Source organism: Scyliorhinus torazame, chromosome 20 (genome assembly GCF_047496885.1).
Source record: "Scyliorhinus torazame isolate Kashiwa2021f chromosome 20, sScyTor2.1, whole genome shotgun sequence".
Classification (NCBI taxonomy): domain Eukaryota; kingdom Metazoa; phylum Chordata; class Chondrichthyes; order Carcharhiniformes; family Scyliorhinidae; genus Scyliorhinus; species Scyliorhinus torazame.
In genome coordinates, this window is record NC_092726.1 from 14,890,948 (window position 1) to 14,910,210 (window position 19,263).

Sequence of the window (19,263 nt, forward strand, 5' to 3'; positions counted from 1 at the left end):
CAGAAGGAGACCGTTCAGCCCATCGAGTCTGCACTGACCTTCTGAAAGAACACTCTACCCAGGTTCAAAACAGCTTCTTCCCCGCTGTTACCAGACTCCTGAATGACCCTCTTATGGACTGAACTGATCTCTTCACACATCCTCTCTACTGAGTAGTACTGCACTCTGTATGCTCATCTGTTGCCTGTGTATTTACATTGTGTATTTATGTATGTCGTATGTTTTTTTCCATTATGGAACGATCTGTCTGGACTGTACGCAGAACAGTAATTTTCACTGTACCTCGGTTAATCCCACTCCTCCGCCTTATCCCTGTAACCCCATCTCACCTGCACATCTATGGACAATAAGGTGGCAATTTTAGCATGACCAATCCACCTAACCCGCGGATCTTTGGACTGTGGGAGGAAACCGGAGGAAACCCACGCAGGCACGGGGAGAACGTGCAAACTCCAAACAGACAGTCACCCAAGGCCGGAATTGTACCTGGGCCTTTGGCGCTGTGAGGAAGCAGTGCTAACCACTGTGCCCCGCTTACTGCCTGTCACTGGCATCTGTTGGAAGGATTTGCAGGCTGGTCCTCAACCTGTTGGCCATGTTATGAACGCAACTTCCTTGACCATCAAGTTCTGGCGTGGACTTGAACCTGGGGTTTACTGGCCCCAAGGCTACCCACTGTGCACAAGACCTCCACTAGCTAAGTATGATGCTGTCTATATTGCGGAAACCGCCCCAGGATACGTTAGTTTATTTATTCATGCTTACTGCCCATAGACATTCCCAGTATACCTGCAGCAGGATCTATATTCTTCACATTTGACTGACACTTACCAGGATAAGTTTCATTGGAATCACTCTCAACTGTCAGTATCCTCAAGGGTCCTGCTGCATTCTCTGTTCCGGAGGGAGGGCGAGAGTCAGGAGACAGTGCCGCTGCCTTCTCTTCATTCCCCTGGGTGGGTCTGACTTGGTAATGAGAGTCTTGCAGGGGAAGATGAGACTGAGCGAAATCAGCGTTGCTCAGAGCCAGGAGGAGGGTCAGGACTGTCAGGGGGTAGGCACCGCACTTTGTCATCTCGGCTGGGTGCGGGAGAGACCCGGGCAAAGCTACAAAGAGCGAAGGAACAACGGACTGTGCAGAAACCCCACCGGTGCAGCAGCGAGACAGCGGCTGCTGGGCCAAGTAGAAGTTGTTCAATGCAGCAGGAGCAGAAGCGAAACCGGCACCGATACTCCCGAAACAGGGGCACTTGAGCCACAATTCAGACACAACCCGATATGTTTTGAAAATCAAAGTTTTATCAAACCCTTGCCACGTTGAAAATCGTTTATATGTGCAAAAAAAGTTACTGCAGGGTGAATTTCCGGCCCCGGTGAACACGATTGATCGGCGGTAATAAAACTCCTTTGAATGGTGGAGAGATTTTTCAATTGAGCTGGGATGGAGCCTGAAGATCAGAGTTCCCGGGCAATGACTGGACTTCCCTCTTTGATGCTGAACTGTGGCTGCTTTGAAATGCCCCCTTCACTCCTCGTCTGGCTGCCGCTCTCCTCTGCTGGCTGCCTGGGTTTGGCAGCTGTACTTTTTTTGTCATAAACAAGGAAGGAAATTAAAACCCCCCACCCGGTCAATACATACTCAGAGCCTGAATTGCGAAAAGGGAGGGAAAATGCTTGGCACAAATCCTCCCAATTCAACAGCCAACATAAATCAGAAAGGAGATTAATTTGCAAGTGAGTTATTTGCAGATACCCCAGGCACCAGAATGCATTATTGAGAGTTAATCATTAAAGCGATGATACAGCCTTCTGTGATTTCTCCCATCAATACACAAAGGAGCAATGATCAGGTGTATAAACAGCAGTGCTGTCTCTCTAAAGCTCTCCAGTGGTTGGAAAGTGGTGCAGTTCATACTTGTTTGAATAACAAAGTACCGTTTTACGGCATTTTCCTCCTGACGTTTTTTTAAATAAATTTAGAGTACCCAATTCTTTTTTTCCCAATTAAGGTACAATTTAGCTTGGCCCATTCACCTACCCTGCACATCTTTGGGTTGTGGAGGTGGGACCCATGTAGACACGGGAGAATGTGCAAACTCCACACGGAGAGTGACCCAGGGCCGGGATCAAACCCGGATCCTCGCCGCCGTGAGGCAGCAGTGCTCATCCTCTTGACATTTTAAAGACATTTCTCTCCAGGCATTGTTGATCTTCTGTTCCTCCAGACTTAATTACATCTCCTAATGCAGTGGCTGGGGGAATGCAACAGGAATATCGTAAACAACAGCAGGCCATTTAGCCCCTCAGGCCTATTCTTCCATTCAGTGAGGTCGCAGCTGATCTCTAACCCAACTCCATATGCTCACTCTCCCCCTATTCCCTCTGATTAACAAAATATATAAATCTCAGTTCGAAATGTGACTATCGATCTATGATTATTTGCCATTTGTGGAAAAAGGACCAGATTCCTACCATCCTTCACTTTTTCCATGATAACAAGAGTCTGAAGCTCCAGGAATGTATTGCTGAAATGTTGACTGCACATGGCGGGCGCCGGTTTCCCGCCAAATCACAATTCTCCAGTGCCTCAACAGTGGCGTCAATGCATTCTATTCCTCGTGTAAAGTAAACGCCATTGGCATATCATTAGCGGGCCTGATCCGGTGTTCTGCGGGGTCTCCGCAATGCTCCACCTCCAATGGGGCGAATTCTCGACGGCGAGGTTCACTTGTGCTTTTAAAAATGCTGAAACAGGCGCCGTGGTTGCTGAGGGAGAGCAAGAGGGGATACGGAAAGTGTCCAACATCGCTATAGTTTGCTGACAGTTGTTCCACTGGTTGGAGGCTTCAGCCAGGGCCAGGCAGAGTAGCGGGGTTGTGGCCAGGAGGTGCGCTGTGGGGTTGGGGTGGACAGGCACGGAACACCATTGCCATAGCCTGCAAGGCAGCCATGCAGTTGCGCATGTTGCTGACTGCCCACTATGAACTTAGGACCACAGGTCGTATGGGTGACCCCTCAGGACACGCCCCTAGGTGCTCTCTCCCCCCAGCAGACCCATCAGCGGGATGGGCACGCTCCAGCACAACCTGTGCCATCTTGTTGGCTGGGATGAGTTTATGTGGGAGTGAAGTGTGTATATGCGGCTGCAGCTTGTCAGCCTCCTGAGTGTCAATCACGGATCCGGCAAACCCCGCACCGTTTCTCATTGGAATTGATGGTGGTGCCGGTGCTAGCCCCTCAACTGTTGCTGAATTGGTCCAGGTACGATGTCAGTTTTGCTGTCGTAGAAGTCCACAAATCCTGCCCCGGCGTCAACACTTAGTCTCAGGAACGGAGAATTCCGCTGTATGACTTTGGGAGATGCTGCAAAGGAAATTGGGTGACTGAAGTGGATTTTGTTGATTGTAGACACTTCAGCTACAGTGTGCTCATGGTCAAGGGAGTAGATATTTCATCCAATGGATAGTTGCTGTACCAGTGAATTGTTTTATTCTGGATGGTAGCCAGCTGCTGGATGTTGTACATGTGTCCCCCATTGAGGCAACTGGAGAGTATTCCATCATAATCCTGACTTGTAGCTGGAGGATGGGCTTTGAGAATCAGGAGGTGAGCCACTTGCCACAGAATTGCAAGTCCCTCAGCTGCTTCAGCAGCCTCAGCATTTTTGTGGCTGGTTCAGCTGAGTTCCTGGTCATTGGTAATCCCAAGATGTAGTTCTGGGGGCTTAGCAATGAGAATGCTATGGGGAGATAGTTGGGCAGGATTTTCCACATGCCCCACAGCATGTTTTGTGACAGCGGAGGTTGCCCGCCATTGGCTGGTGGCTGTTGTTTGGCGTGAGGAATGGAAGATCCCAATAGTTCCATTTATCGGTGTACCAATACCGATCACCTGTTTATTAATGTAACTGCCAGAGAACAAAGTGATTGCCACTAGATCACATCAGTGTAATTAATAAGACATTGACAGAGGGAACTACCCTGAGGAACTTCTGCAGCAATCTTGTGAGAATGAGATGATTGGCCTCTAACAACTACAACAAACGTTCTCTGTGCTCAGAATGATTTCACCCACTGGAAAGTTTACTTCTGGATTGCCTTTGGCTTCAGTTTTGGTTGGACTCCTCGGTGCCATACTTGGTCAAATGCTGCCATGATGTGAAGGTCAATCATTCTCACTTCTGGAATTCAACTCTCCTGCTCATGTTTGGATCAAGGTTGTAATGAAGCCTGGAGCCATGATCCCAGCTAAACTCAAACTGAGCATCAGTGAGCAGGTTTATAACACTTACGATGACTCCTTCCCTTGCAATTCTGTTGATTGCAAGTTGGCTGATGAGCAGATTTCTCCTGCATATGTGACAATTTTCCACATTACCTGGCCAACGCCAATTTTGTAGTTGTTCTGGAAAATCTTGGCCGGAAACCCGGCTAGTTCTGAATCATGGACATTCAGCATTATTGCAAGGATCTTTTTGGGGCCCATTGCATTGGCTATGGTTCATTAAAAGTTAAAAGCAACCAGTAATGAAAATATTTACTGCAGATTTTGCTTAGGTTATGCCCCTTCAGATACAAAAATATTGAAAGATGCAATAATTTGCTAACTAATTTGTAGTAGTGGTGAATGGGGTCCATCATCTATGACACACAACTGATAAGAAAAGATTTAGATTTGGGTTACAATGCACGCAAAAGCTTCAATGTTTCTGTGAATGATTACTTAACAATTTGCAGAAGCTTTAGGGAATGTAGATTCTACCCCCTACTCAGAAGAACTAATCTGTAACATAAAGAATTCAAAGACATCCACATTGCAAATGCTACAAAAGGAGCAAATGGAGTTTGGATGAACTTGCTCTTTTTACACCAACATCCCATCACTGTGGAACAATGGAGTGCGCCCAAACATTGCTGCAGAAATATGATTTTTATGAATTTCCTCACATTTTTTCTCTTGATCTTGACAGATGCAGCAATGCTGTTTAGGCAACAGCCACTGACATCTTTCCACAGTGTCCAGAGTACGTGCTGTCAAGAAAATAACACCAACAGCAGTTTGATTTTATTCCTTCCTGACTGGGTGCCAGAAGAATTTTTAGTCTTGCATCATTCAAATTTCTGACCTAGGTTCCCGCCATCTCAACAGTGAAAACTACAGGCACCATTCGGACTAAAATCTACTGCTTTCTTCTTCTTTCTGCTGTCTACATCCTTAGAACTCCCAAATTGTGGCACAATGACTGGGTTATTTGAAGTTCAGCCATTGTGGTTATGTGGTGAAATAGAGCAACCAGTTTGCTCACAGCAAGGCCCAAAACAGTGCATAAATTAATAATTAAGTAATCTGAATCTTTTTGCTGATATTTGCTGAGGGAGGAATGTTGGCCAGCACTGTTTCGAACTCCTTGCTATTCCTTGAACAGTGCCAAGCAATCTTTTACATCTATCTAATCAGATAGCTGAGGCCTTGATTTAATCTCTTCTCTAAAAGGTGGCACAATAATGCAGCAATCCTTACACTGGGAACATATCCTCAGCTGCTTCTCAATTCTGCAACAAAACATTGGTTGCCAAGCCGAACAAGAATTGGTTGGGAGAGACAAACAAGAGGCTTTGTCAAAGAGGTGGATTTTAAGCAGAGTTCTAAAGGAGGAGAGCGACATGGAGAGGCAGAAAGGTTTTGGAGGAAAACCAACACGAGTTGAATCCAAATTGCTAAAGTAAATTGAATTGAATATGCATGAGCCACCAGAGGGGAACTGAAACATTTGGAGACCATAGGTGTGGATTGGGCTGCAGAGTAGGGATGAGGTCTAGGTGAGGTTTAAATATAGGGAGAAGAGTTATGGTTTAATCTTAATTTGTCAAGCAATTTATCCGGTCCCCACAGACTGTGCGGAGTCTGCACGTTCTCCCCGTGTGTGCGTGGGTTTCCTCCGGGTGCTCCGGTTTCCTCCCACAGTCCAAAGACGTGCAGGTTAGGTGGATTGGACATGCTAAATTGCCCTTCGTGAACAAAAAGGTTAGGAGGGGTTATTGGGTTACGGGGATAGTGGGGAAGTGAGGGCTTAAGTGGGTCGGTGCAGACCTGATGGGCAGAATGGCCTCCTTCTGCACTGTATGTTCTATGTTAAATAAGGACTGTCGTCCAGACTTAAAGATCCATAGAAAATCCATTTGACTCATCAAGTCTGCACTGCCCCTCCGAAAGAGCACCCTACCCTAGCCCACTCCCCTGCCCTATCCCTGGAATCCCATAACCCCATTTAACCTGCACATTTTTGGATGCTAAGGGGCAATTTAGCATGGCCAATCCACCTAATCTGCACATTTTTGGACAGTGGGAGGAAACCAGAGCACCCGGAGGAAACCTACGCAGACATGGGAGAACGTGCAAACCCCACACAGACAATCACTCAAGGCTGGAATCAAACCCGGGTCCTTGGTGCTGTGAGGCGCTGTTCCACCCTGCTGACATTACTGACTTAGCTGAAGATATGGAATAAAGGGCAGCAATTTCTACAGGTATTCTGCAGGATCCAGAGACTATGCCTGTGGTCCATAATTTAAATATGTCATAAATGGTTATAAGTAACTTATGCTTATGCTTGTTAGACCCTTCAAGGCCCAATTTTACAGGCTGGTTTTATTCCCTTGGTTGCAACATGTTTGGAGTCAGTGAATTCTCCTCCTAAAATCAATGAGAAAACACCATACTGGAGGATATTAAACCAGAAGACCAACTGTAATGGTGTGGGGAATAGCAGGAGTTCCTTCCCTTTTGTGAGGGAAAGAGGATTTCGGGATATGTGTTGATGGGTCGTTGGGGTTTGTTGATGCATCCTCCTGATGATTAAACGTTGGTTTGAGTGTGAACAAAATTCTGTTCCTTCTTGCTATTTCCTTTTGGAAATGGACTGCTTTCTTTTTGTGCAGTTCTGTTTATTCTATTTTAAATATTCTATCCATATAATGTTTTTGTGTGTCTCACAGAATTAGAGAAGTTGCAGTACAGATATAGAAAGCACCTGGAGTACAGTGTGTAGTTTTGGTCTCCACATTGAAGGAAGGAAATACTTGCATTGGAGGTAGTAAGGTTCAATATTTGGTCCCTGGAATGAGACGGTTGCCTTTTGCTGAGAGGCAGAGCAAATTTGGCCCATGTTATATTGAGCTTAGAAGAATGAGAGGTTATTGCATTGAAACATACAATATTTTGAACAGGTTCGACAGGGTTGATACTAAGAGATCGTCCCATTGGCTGGGGAATTTAGAACATGAGGTGGGACGGGGGGGGTTGGTGTTTATAACCCGCACGAGTCTTACAGGGTAGGAATAATTAACTACCTCGTGGATCTTACAGAGTATGAGCTCCCCCGATAAGGGGGCGGGGGATCCTTAACAACGTTGGTTTGGCAAATAGAGCCAGCCAGTGAGGCACCAACCAGGAGCAGTAAGGGCATTGCCCCACGATGTCGACATTCCAGGCACTTTGTACCAGGTGACTCGGTGTTTGTTTGAAACTTCGCTGATGGAGCCCAGTGGATCTCCGGCGTTATGCTCCGGTAGACAGGGTCAGTTTCTTACCTAGTGCAAGCCCAGGGTCGCAAGTACTGTGACCACATTAGGTCCAGGCGACCGCTTCTTCAGAAAGTTCCTCATCCTTGGAAACTTCTTCTTAAATCACATCTATTGCCTGATCAAGCCACGGCAGGATCTCGTCTTTGGAAATCTCTTCTAGAACCACATCTGCTGCCTGTGCGGGCCTCAGCGGGACCCCAAACGGGTCAGGACGCCGAGATGACTGAGGTCGTCGACTCGGATGAAGATGGGAACACAGGAAGTCTCCAACGGGGAACCCTTGGATCCACAGCCTTGGGAATGGCAACCACCGCGACGTTTGTGTCAGAAGTGGTGTTCGCTTTCAGGATACAGACCGCCCGACCCAGCATCTTGGGTGCTCAACACCAAGCCAGATGCCAAAAGGGTCTGTTGCCCTCCTTCGCCACTGTCTTCGGAGGATTCTTTGGACTTTGGGGTGGAGGGATATTACCACCTGCACAGGTCTTAAGGAATAGGGATGATTAACTACCCGATGGATCTTGCAGGGTATGAGCTCCTCCGATAAGAGGGCAGAGGCCTTAACAACGTTGGTTTGTGTAAATAATCGGACAGTAAGGCATCAACTAGAGAAGACCCAGTAAGGAACTCCTGGAGCTGTACATAATACTCAAGTGTAAAAAAAAGTAAGTTTTTCTTTTCGATCAAACTTGGTGTGGACTCTTTGTGCCCTTACAAAAGGGGGCGGGGCTCTGTCTCAGGAAAATAGGTCGATCATTTAGGACTGATATGAGCAGAACGTCTTCATTCAAAATGTTGTCAATTTCTGGAATTCTCTACCCCAGAGGGTTGTGAATCTTCCATTGTTGACTACATTTAAAACTGGGATAGACAGATTTATGTATCTTGTAGAGTCAAGGGATATGGGAAGCGGATAGCAAAGTGCATTGAAGCCCAAAAGCAATTCTGATTGTATTGAATGGTGGAGCAGGCTTAATCAGCCATTTGGTCTACTCCTGCTCCTATCCCTCGTTCTTTTTATTCTCAGTTTAGCAAATCTCTTTCCTGAAGTTCCTTTGTCCTGCCAATTGAATCCTTCCCATTTTGCTTTGTCTTGGCATCCACTATTTAGTTCTGCTCACGTTTTAAAACATGAACAGAACTTTGAAACATCTTCTTGTGTCTGAGGAATTTTGAGAAATGCAAGTGACGCTGTAGTTTTGGTGGGCCAGATCTCACAAAGCTCTGGTACGAGTTGTTTTTGTGGCTAATAATGCGCTTAAATTATGTGTTAGTCATGGGCAGTCACAGGTTCTGAAATAACATTGTTGTGCAATGTGCAGATCTACACACGTTTTCCATTAAATTTGGTGAGACCCACATTTCTGTCATATTTTTGTCATCTATGTTCAATGAAGTTTGCAAAACATAATGCAGAACTTGTGAAGGTTCACATGGGTTCTAATCAGTTTATATTGGGCTGGATTCTCTGTCCCGCGGTGCCGTCAACGCGGATTGTGATTGGATGGAGAATTGGACGTCCGGCATTGTGCACCAAACTGACCGCTATGCTCCAGCCCCTGTACCAGTCATGATACCACCCTTGCCAAAACCGTCAGCACTTCCTACTGCCATATCCCTTTATACCCATCTATCCATGGATTTGTCGAGATGCCTTTTGAACGCCGTTAATGTATCTGCTTTCACAACCTCCCCTGGCAGCGTTCCAGGCACTCACCACCCTCTGTGTAAAAAAACCTGCCTCGCTCATCTTCTCTAAACTTTGCCCCAAGGACCTTAAAGCTATGTCCCCTAGTGACTGACCCCTCCATCCTGGGAAAGAGTGCCTGCCCATCCACTCTACCCATGCCCCTTATAATCTTGTAGACCTCTATCAGGTCACCCCTTAACCTCCGTCTTTCTAATGAAAACAGTCTGAGACTATTCAGCCTCTCCACATAGCTACCATCCTCCATACCAGACAACATCCTAGTAAACCTCCTCTGCACCCTCTCCAAAGCCTCCACATCCTTCTGGTAGGGTGGCGACCAGAATTGTGCACAATATTCCAAGTGCGGCCTTATCAAGGTTCTATTCAACTGCAGCATGACTTGCCAGTTTTTATATTCGATGCCCCGTCCAATGAAGGCAAACATTCCATATGTTTTCTTGACTACCTTGTCCACTTGTGTTGCCACTTTCAAAGATCTGTGAACCTGTACGCCCAGATCACTCTGACTCTCTATATTCCTAAGAATTTTGCCATTTACTGTATATTTCCCCTCTATGTTAGACCTACCAAAATACATTACCTCATGTTTGTCCGGATTAAACTCCATTTGCCATTTCTCTGAACAAGTCTCCAAACTATCTATGTCTTGCTGTGTCCACTGACAGTCCTCAACACTATCTACCAATCCACCAATCTTGGTGTCATCAGCGAACATACTAACCAGACCAGCTATATCTTCCTCCAAATTGTTTATGTATACTACAAACAACAGAGGCCCAAGCACAGATCTCTGTGAAACACCACTAGTCACAACCTTCTATTCAGAAAAACACCCTTCTACTGCTATCCTCTGCCTTCTGAGACCAAGCCAGTTCTGTATTGCCGGTTGATTTTTATACTCTTTTCAATGTTTCAAAGGTCGACTTATGTGATAAGAAAATTCCTCTTTGAAATAATGCCATGGGATCTTTTACGTCCACTTGAGAGGGCAGGTGGAGCCTTGGTTTAAAGTCCTATCTGAAAGACAGCACCTCCAGCAGTGCAGAATTTTCTCAGTGATCCACTGGAGCGTCAGATTTGATTTCTGTGCTCAAGTGCTGGACTTGAATTTTAGGCTCGTCGGGTGAGCATGATTGGTGGGACTGGAAACGGATGTGGAATCCACTCCTGGTAGTGATCAGCTTCCGATACTTCAACTTCACACTGGCTGGCCAATTAATGCGTGCTGAGACAGGCTTAGTGCTGCTGGATGGGCACCAGAATGAATGAAGGTGTCAGTCAGGGATTTAAAAAGAGCTCCATGATGGCTGACAATCATTGTGGAGCTGCTTCAGGGAACTGCTGAAAATTTCCAAGGGTCAGAATAATGTTTTGAGATCCTGTGCCAGAAAGTGTGGCTGGAATGCCTTTCGGCCCCGGAGCCCATGCCAAGTAGGATGAAAATGGCTGGAGCCAGTTGAACCTCTGCTTTTAAGGTGAGTGCCTGCAGGTTCTACTGGAGGCTGTTAGTACATGACAGGGGATACTGCAGCCGCAAGACAGCAAGAAGAGGCCACAGGACTTAACAAAGAAAGCATGGACTGAGGTGTCAACTCTGGTCAGCAGACATGGTGTAGTTTGAGGGACCTGTATAAAACGCAGGATGAGGTTCAATGACCTGCGCACTACCAGGATGAGTACTGATTCCAGATGTAACTGTAGAGAGATGTGCTTATGTGCAACAGCACTTGTTGGGGCTCACTGGTGTGAAATCCTGAGCTTAACTGGCGCATCTTCCTGTGGCCTTAAAGACTGCATGTGATTAAAATGGACCCTGGGATCGTGCCTTCAGACAACCGGCCTTCTCCCTCCTCTTCTGATGTGGTTCTCCTGCTGAGTACACAATCCCCATGAAAGACCTGATAGTTGCTCATGTTTCAGCACTGAAGGGGCTGTGTAAATATTTAACCCTTCTTGAATTACCCAAACCAACCAGAACATTCCATAAACTGTTATTCCAGTATCTATCCTTGATAAAAGGCTCATGATTGCACCGTGAAAAGTTCGAGCATGTGAGGTGACTTCTTTGAAAAATATGGGAACATTTTTCAATGTTTGAGCGTAGACCATAGAAAAAGCAATGCTTTTCTCTGTTATTCATACACTGTTGTTGATAAAAAATCTGCTGTGACTTCCGCAAGGTTTGGACTTTGTAATATTGTGCCAAAGGAAAGATAATGATCTTTAGGACAGGCTTCGGATATACAATCCACATGTACATCTATTTTTAGTCTTCAAAGGATGAGTAAAGAAAAGGCATGAAGCTCTCTCACAGATCTGGTTGAATCATGCCCCATCTCTGCTGGCTCAAAGGGAGCCTTTGTATTCTGACATTGAATAGGTAACAAAATCTCATCGGGTTCATAGCCTAACCTGAGGGACTGCTGTGTGTCATCGGGGAAAAAAAATTGTTTTTAGATGTCAAATGAAGTTGATAAAGTGCTGAGGAAGAACGTAAAAAGGGAAATGTACATTACACTATCCCAAGAATAGGTTATGGAGACTTTAAAACTGGGGTGTGTCTGAAGGAATCATAACAATATGTGGATTTCTTTCTGCAGGCCAGGCAGTTGTCAGTCGCAACACTGAGGGACAGGGTAGCCTCTTATCCATGACCGGTACTGATGCTAATGGTATGCTAATCATATTGTTAAGGTTAAGGAAATATAAGTGGAATGTATTGATTGATTAAGTGTCTTGAGCACAGACAAAGAGAGACTTGCCCCATGCCAAGGGATGGTGGCAGTGTCATGGTATGGTTTTTGGACTAGGAATCCACACAACCAGGGTAAAGGCCTGGGGACCCAGGTTCGAATGCTACCATCGCAGATGGTGAAATTTAATTCAATAAAAATCTATGAAGAGATACTTCTGGGACACTAGGGGTGGGATTCTCTAAAATGGAGGCAGAGTGTTCGTGCCACCATGAACGCCGTCGTGTGGGCGTGGGCACTACCGATTCTGGCCCCAACAGGGGGCCAGCACGGCGCTGGAGCGGTTCACGCCGCTCCAGCTTCCCTTCCGAGTGCCAACCGGGCGTCGCGCCAACCCGCGCATGCGGAGTTGGGCCACGCCAACCCGTGAATGCGCGGGGGACTTCCTCAACGCGCTGGCCCCGACGCAACATGGCATGGGGGTCCAGGGGCCAGCCGCGTAATAAAATAGGGCCGGGGCTGGAGAGGCCGGCCCGCCGATTGGTGGGCCCCGATTGCGGGCCAGACCTCATCGGGCCCCCCCCCCCAGTGAAGGAGCGCTTTTCCCTGCCCCACAGGCCGCCCCCCGACCCTATGCGCAGAGTTCCCGCCGGCTGTGAGCAGGTGTGAACGGCGCCGGCAGGACTCTGCCGTTTCCGTGCGGCCGCTCGGCCCATCAAAGCCGGAGAATCGGCAGCCCGGCCGCGTACAGCGGCCCGCGACCGGCACCACGCCAAACGCGCTGGCGCAAATGGCGCCAATTCTCCGCTCCTCGGAGAATCTCCTGCCCGTGTCGGACCGGCGCTGCGGGAAAAAATGGCTCGAACGCCGATTCTCCCATACGGCGCGGCATGGGAGAATCCCGCCCTCGGTGTTGGTTAGAGAGGAGAAATGTAATGCTGCATTCTGCAAATAAATCTAGTGTTAAATAAATAGATCGGCATCTGCTTTCATAATTCACCATCTGACTTCTGAATTAGTTATCAATGAAGACGCAGGTCAACAGTTTCCATGGTGGGTACTGAGGGATAGGCCAGGCTTTTGTACAATGTGGATGCTTGAGGGACTAGCCATCAGTTACCCGTAATGGGATGGAACTGAGTGACAAGTCAAGCAGTTGTCCACAGGAGGCTATTGGGAGACAGGCCAGGCACGTTAACTAAACTGAACAGATTTTTGTTAACAGTGCAACAACATGAATTTCTGTTACAGAGGAGAAATAAGTACACACCGCAAGAAAGGACCATTTTTCATAGAGGGAAGAATAATTGAATTGAGATTGGAGATTATCATAGAATCAGAGAATTTACAGTGCAGAAGGAGGCCATTTGGCCCATTGAGTCTGCACCAGCCTTGGAAAGAGCACCCGATTTTCGCCCACACCTCCACCCTACCCCCGTTACCCAGTAGTCCCGCCTACCCTTTTTTTTGGACACTAAGGGTAATTTAGCATGGCCAATCCACCTAACCTGCACATCTTTGGACTTGTGGGAGGAAACCGGAGCACCCGGAGGAAACCCACGCAGACACGGGGAGAACATACAGAGTCCACAAGGACAATCACCCAAGCCCGCGTGGGCAGCACGGTAGCACAAGTGGCTAGCACTGTGGCTTCACAGCGCCAGGGTCCCAGGTTCGATTCTCCGCTGGGTCACTGTCTGTGCACCAAAAAAAGGTTCGGAGGGGTTATTGGGTTACGGGGATAGGGTGGAAGTGAGGGCTTAAGTGGGCCGGTGCAGACTCGATGGTGGCCTGGAAGTGACCGTGCTAACCACTGCACTACCATGTCACCCATATGAATAATCTCAGCTGGTTTAGGAATTGAACCCGCTCTGCTGGCCTCACTCTGCATCACAAACCAACTGAGCTAAACCAGACCCCACTGATAATTTAGCCTGTTGTAATCATCAAATGGAGTATGCTTTGAAGGCTTTCTGAAATGACTTGTTCAACCATAATTATCTTTGTGAGAATAATTTACAGGTACTGCCGTCTTGAATAGCAGTAAGTTTGGCTGTAATAGTCGTGGCGGGGAATCAGTGGGTGATTGCACAATGAGGTGTGGTGTTAAAGCACACAAATCAGATTTGAATCCTGCTTTGGTTCCCCAACATTGGTGATGACCATTTGGCATTTTTCAGTGTGTGAGATGGATGGGAAAACAAAATAATCTGAAGACAGGGAGGTTAGTGACCATGAGTCTGCATTTTTCGAGAGTTCTAGACCACACATTCTTCACTTCCGCTGCATTCATGGAATTATTGTTATCCGTGCTGTGTGAGTTTTGAAAGCTGTTCTACATTCTTCTGGTTGACAGGGTTAAGCAATAAGATAATTGTCCATATTATATGACAAGAACAGTAATAATTTTGTAGGTGATATTGTTTAAGAAAACTTCCGAACAAGGACTCCCTGCAGTCCCTTAAAATCCTGCCTAATGATAGCATGGGAGTGAAGTGCCTTGCAGATGGCCCCCATCCATCTGTCTCTTGTTAAGTTGAAAGTGACAGCCTTCCTTGGCTGCAGTTCAGTATCATTAAAAAAGCACAAGTTTGTCCAACAGACTTTAGTTTCTTCAGTATTTGGCAAATTACTTCTTAAAATGGACTTTACAGTGGGGCAGAGTTCGCAATTAAAAATAATTTTAAAAAAATAATCTTTCCAGGCATAAAACAGATGATAAATAATCCTAGGAGTTCTCTCCAACTACTCGCCCCAATGAACATTTGACAACAAGACTCAGATTTATGTCACTTCATAGTTTCTAAACCCCCTACTCAATAACCCTCACTACAGGACAAATAGAAATCTGGGGCTGGATTCTCCAGTCGCCCAGCAACATGTTTCTCGATGGTGCGCTGTTCGCTGGTGTCGGAATTCTATACTCCTGCTGTTTGTCAATGGGATTTCCCATTGAATCCACCCCTCGCCGCTTGAAAAACCTACGGACAGGGATGCGCTGCTGGCGGGAAAACTAAACCGCAACGTCCAGAGAATTCCAGTCCTGAAATCAAACTCCAGTTTGATTGATGAGTAAAACTCCAGCAGGTCCAGTAGGATGGGATTGTGAATACAAACGTCAGGAGCACTGATGGAATACTAACTTGAGCATTCTGAGAACCCTCAGCTTATGAACTACCAAGATTGAGACGTTCTTGCTTTCTGGTACCCATGTACCCTGTAACCAGTGTTATCCAGCAGCAGAGCTGAGAGAATCTTACCTGCTACTACTTAACCTTTCCTGTAAATAAATTGATACATCTCATCCTAATAGATGACAAGAGGGCTAGAGTAATAGTAACCCGTGGAGTTGAAACCATCACTTGATTGGGAACGAAATAACAAAGCCATGTCACCATCTCCTGGCGTTTCTGTGACACTTTAATATCCGGGGTGTTTCACAGGAGTAAAATCAAAAATAATCAATAGCGAGGAGTAATATGACTCTTACCTTTGAGTCAGGAGGTCGTGACTTCAGCTGCTACTCCTAGAACATAATCTAGCTGATCAGTGCAGTGCACAGGGAGTGGTGCACTGTTGGAGATTCCTTCTTTCAGGTACAACATTAATCGGGAGGCACGGTGGCACTGTTGCCTCACTGCTCCGGGGCCCCGGGTTCAATTCCCACCTCGAGTGACTCTGTGCATTTGCCCATTCTTCCCGTTTCTGTGTGGGTTTCCCGATCCGGGTGCACCAGTTTCCTCCTATAGTCCAAAGATGTGCAGGTTAGGTGGATAGGCTAAATTGCCCCTCAGTGTCCAAAAGATTAGATGGGGATACTAGGATGGAGGCATGGGCTTAAGAAGGGTGCTCTTTCCAAGGGCCGGTGTAGACTTGATGGGTCGAATGGCTATCTTCTGCACTGTTAATTCTATGATCTATAAAGGAATGCCTCATATGCTCTCTCAATTGAATATCATATATCCATCCCATCATGTTTTTTGTAGAATAGCAGGGCTGTTATCCTGATTTCTTGGTCAATAGTTACTTCTTAAACAATGTTATTTAAAAACATGAGCTGGCCATTCATCCTTGCAGTTTTCATTCATTGGATTTGGGAGTCACACTCAATGCATGCTTTTGTTACCCATCCTTAATTACATTGAACTTAGTGACTTGCTAAGCCATTGTATAGGGCAATTAAGAATCAACCTTTTGCTATTGGTGTGAAGTCACATGTAGATCAAGTCAGGAAAGGATGACATTTATTTTCCTGGAGGACATCAGTGAACCAGATGGGTTTTTGCAGCAAACAATAATGGTTTCATTTTTTACGGTATAACTTTTCATCAGAGTTTTTCTGTGTAACCCAATATTCAGAAAAGACAGTGGCCGGTATTTTCCAGCCAATGCAATTCCCTTTTCCAGCCAGCAGTGCATCCTCGCCAGCGGGTTTCCCAGTAGCGTGCGGTGGCTTCAATGGGAAATCCCAATGACAAGCGGTGGGAGTATGAAATCCCACCGTCAGCGAATGGCGTGCTGCCGAGCAACATGGGGCTGGGGCATGGGAGAATCCAGCCCAGTGTCTCATGTTCCAAGCTGTTTAATTTGTGCACATGGGTATATGATTGGACAAATAAAATACTGGATATTGGCAGATTTATGGGGAAAGAGGGTACATTTGCAGAGTAATGTCAAAGTTGTGTATGAAAATTATGTTGCATCGTAACATAATAATAATCTTTATTGTCACAAGTAGGGTTACATTAATACTGCAATGAAGTTACCCTGAAAAGCCCCTAGTCGCCACACTCCGGCACCTGTTCGGGTACGCAGAGGGAGAATTCTGAATGTCCAATTCACCTAACAAGCCCGTCTTTCGGGTCTTGTGGGAGGAAACCGGAGCACCCAGAGGAAACCCACGCAGACACGGGGAGAACGTGCAGACTCCACACAGTGGCCCAAGTGGGAATCGAACCTGGGACCCTGGCGCTGTGAAGCAACAGTACTAACCACTGTGCTACTGTGCCTACCGATGCATGCAGTGAAGTAATCACTTGTACTCCATGAGTGTTATTGGCTGCTACGGGAGGGGATTGTACGCCCAGAGTAATACAGGATAAAGTGCAAGAGGAATTTGTATTCCCAAAGTAACATTGGATGTGATACAATAACATTGGATGCAATACAGCCGAGATTGTACTCTCAGAGTTACATTGGATATTGTACATGGTTCCATTCCAAAGGAAAAAACTGTACTGGATGGAGCTATGTGGGCCCTAAAGGCACCAATGGTGAATTCTCAGTGAGTTGCTCCAACCCTTTACCTAATTTACTGTGCAAAAAACACTTGGCTAAAACACTGTTTAACACACCTTCATGTAGTGTTCAGTTAATCTTAGATTTTAATAAATTCTTTTGAGTCATTAGCTATGATGAGATAACTGTAACCATCTGGGAGAGACTATAATAACCAAGCCAAGTTAAACTTGAACAAGAACACTCACATAAACTGGGGCTTAATCGGATGCCTCACAGCATATAGGCTACTGTTCAGGAAATGGAAATTTGTCAGCCCCTGTAATGCTGTAGCACCTCTTGGGGCAGACAAATCATGAAATTTGATGTGAGAACTGTTCTAGGCACTCAGGACATGTGCAGCTCCCTTCAAATATTCCTCTGTCAAAACACTGCAGGGCAGAATGGTTTGACTTAAACATGCAAACCGTGAAAATTGACCCACCTCCACCCCAAAATGAAAAATAGAAGCCCTCGAAACACAGAGGGAAAGAAGAGCATCCCTATACTCCGTGATGCCCGGGGAGCTGAGCGAGCGCTGAATGCAGCAGCGGAACTCCTCAAGCATTGAGTAAGTGCTTCTGGGTGCAAACATTACAGCACAGTACTTTTGTAGTGTCAATTAATAGATTATTGATTGGATTAAAATTACTTTATCAAGTAAGCGAAGTTTGATCATTCGTCATTGAAGTTTGATCATTGATTTTGACCTTGGATGACTGTGTGGAGCTTGCATGTTCTCCCCGTGTCTTTGTGGGTTTCTTCCGAGTTCTCTGATTTCCTCCCACAGATGTGCAGGTTAGGTGGATTGGCCATGATCAATTGTCCCTTAGGTTCCAAAGGTTAGTTGGGGTTGAGGCACGATCAATTTGGCTGGAGACGAAGTTGAATTCAAACTGAGGCTTTATTAGTATCTGAAGTGTGGCCTCCGACAGCAGCTGACAAAATGGCTGCTAGCTGAAGGCCACGCATATTTATAACCCGGCTCCTGGGCGGAGCTAGCATGCAGGGGCCCAGGTGAACCTGTAGTGCCGTACAACCCTTACTATAGGAACACAGTGGTTTACCACATTCAGCCCCTGTTAAAATTGAGTCCAGAGGGGGTGGTGGATAACTATATACAATTTGCAATCTTTAATATTTACAGAACAGTGAAAAAAAAATGTCTCTGGTCATCCGGTGGGCTGGTTAGAGGTTCAGCAGGTCCACCGCTTTGTGGAGCCGCACATGTTTATGGAGAAGCACGGTTCCCGGAGCTGTGAGCCAAGTTGGGAGTGATACCCAGGATGTGGACTTCCTGGGGAAGGCAAAAAGGCATTCATGCGGTGTACTGTTAGCAGCAGTGCAAAGTAATGAGCGAATGGAATGTCGTGCATCAGGGAAGACCTCTTGCCAGCAGGAGACCGGGAGATTTCTGGACGGTAGGGCCAGCTGGACGGCCCTCCATACCATCCCATTCTCCCTTTCTACCTGTCCGTTTCCCCGGGGGTTGTAGCTCGTCGTTCTGCTGGAGGCGATACCCCTGCTGAGCAGGAACTGGCGTAGCTCATCACTCATGAATGAGGATCCCCTGTCACTGTGGATGAAGCCGAACAGAGTGAAGATAGAATTAAGGGTTTTAATGACGGTGGCAGACGTCATGTCGGGGCATGGGATGGCGAAGGGAAAACGGGAGTATTCATCGACCACACTGAGGAAATACGTGTGTCGGTCGGAGGAGGGAGGGGGCCTTTGAAATTCACGCTGAGGCGTTCAAAGGGGCGGGAGGCCTTCACCAGGTGCGCGCAGTCCGGCTGGTAGAAGTGCGGTTTGCACTCCGCACAGACCTAGCAATCCTTGGTGATCGTCCTTACTTTCTCGACGGAGGAGGGCAAATTTTGTGCCTTAATGAAGTGGTACAATCGAGTGACCCCTGGATGACAAAGGCTGTCGTGCAGGGTCTGGAGTCGGTCTCCCTGTGCGCTGGCACATGTACCTCGGGATAGGGCGTCTGGGGGCT

The 19,263-nt window shown here is 46.7% G+C and overlaps 1 protein-coding gene across 1 annotated transcript in view; it reads right to left on the reverse strand.

The window, feature by feature from the left end:
- The window catches only part of LOC140396897 (inactive carboxypeptidase-like protein X2), a 118,939-nt gene extending 117,306 nt beyond the window's left edge, over positions 1-1,633 (reverse strand). The window contains exon 1 of the mRNA XM_072485744.1: positions 832-1,633. Within this exon, the coding sequence (XP_072341845.1) occupies positions 832-1,075 (244 nt within the window). The 5' untranslated portion in view covers positions 1,076-1,633. The remainder of the gene's footprint in view (positions 1-831) is intronic.
- Between the last annotated feature and the right edge of the window lie 17,630 nt (positions 1,634-19,263).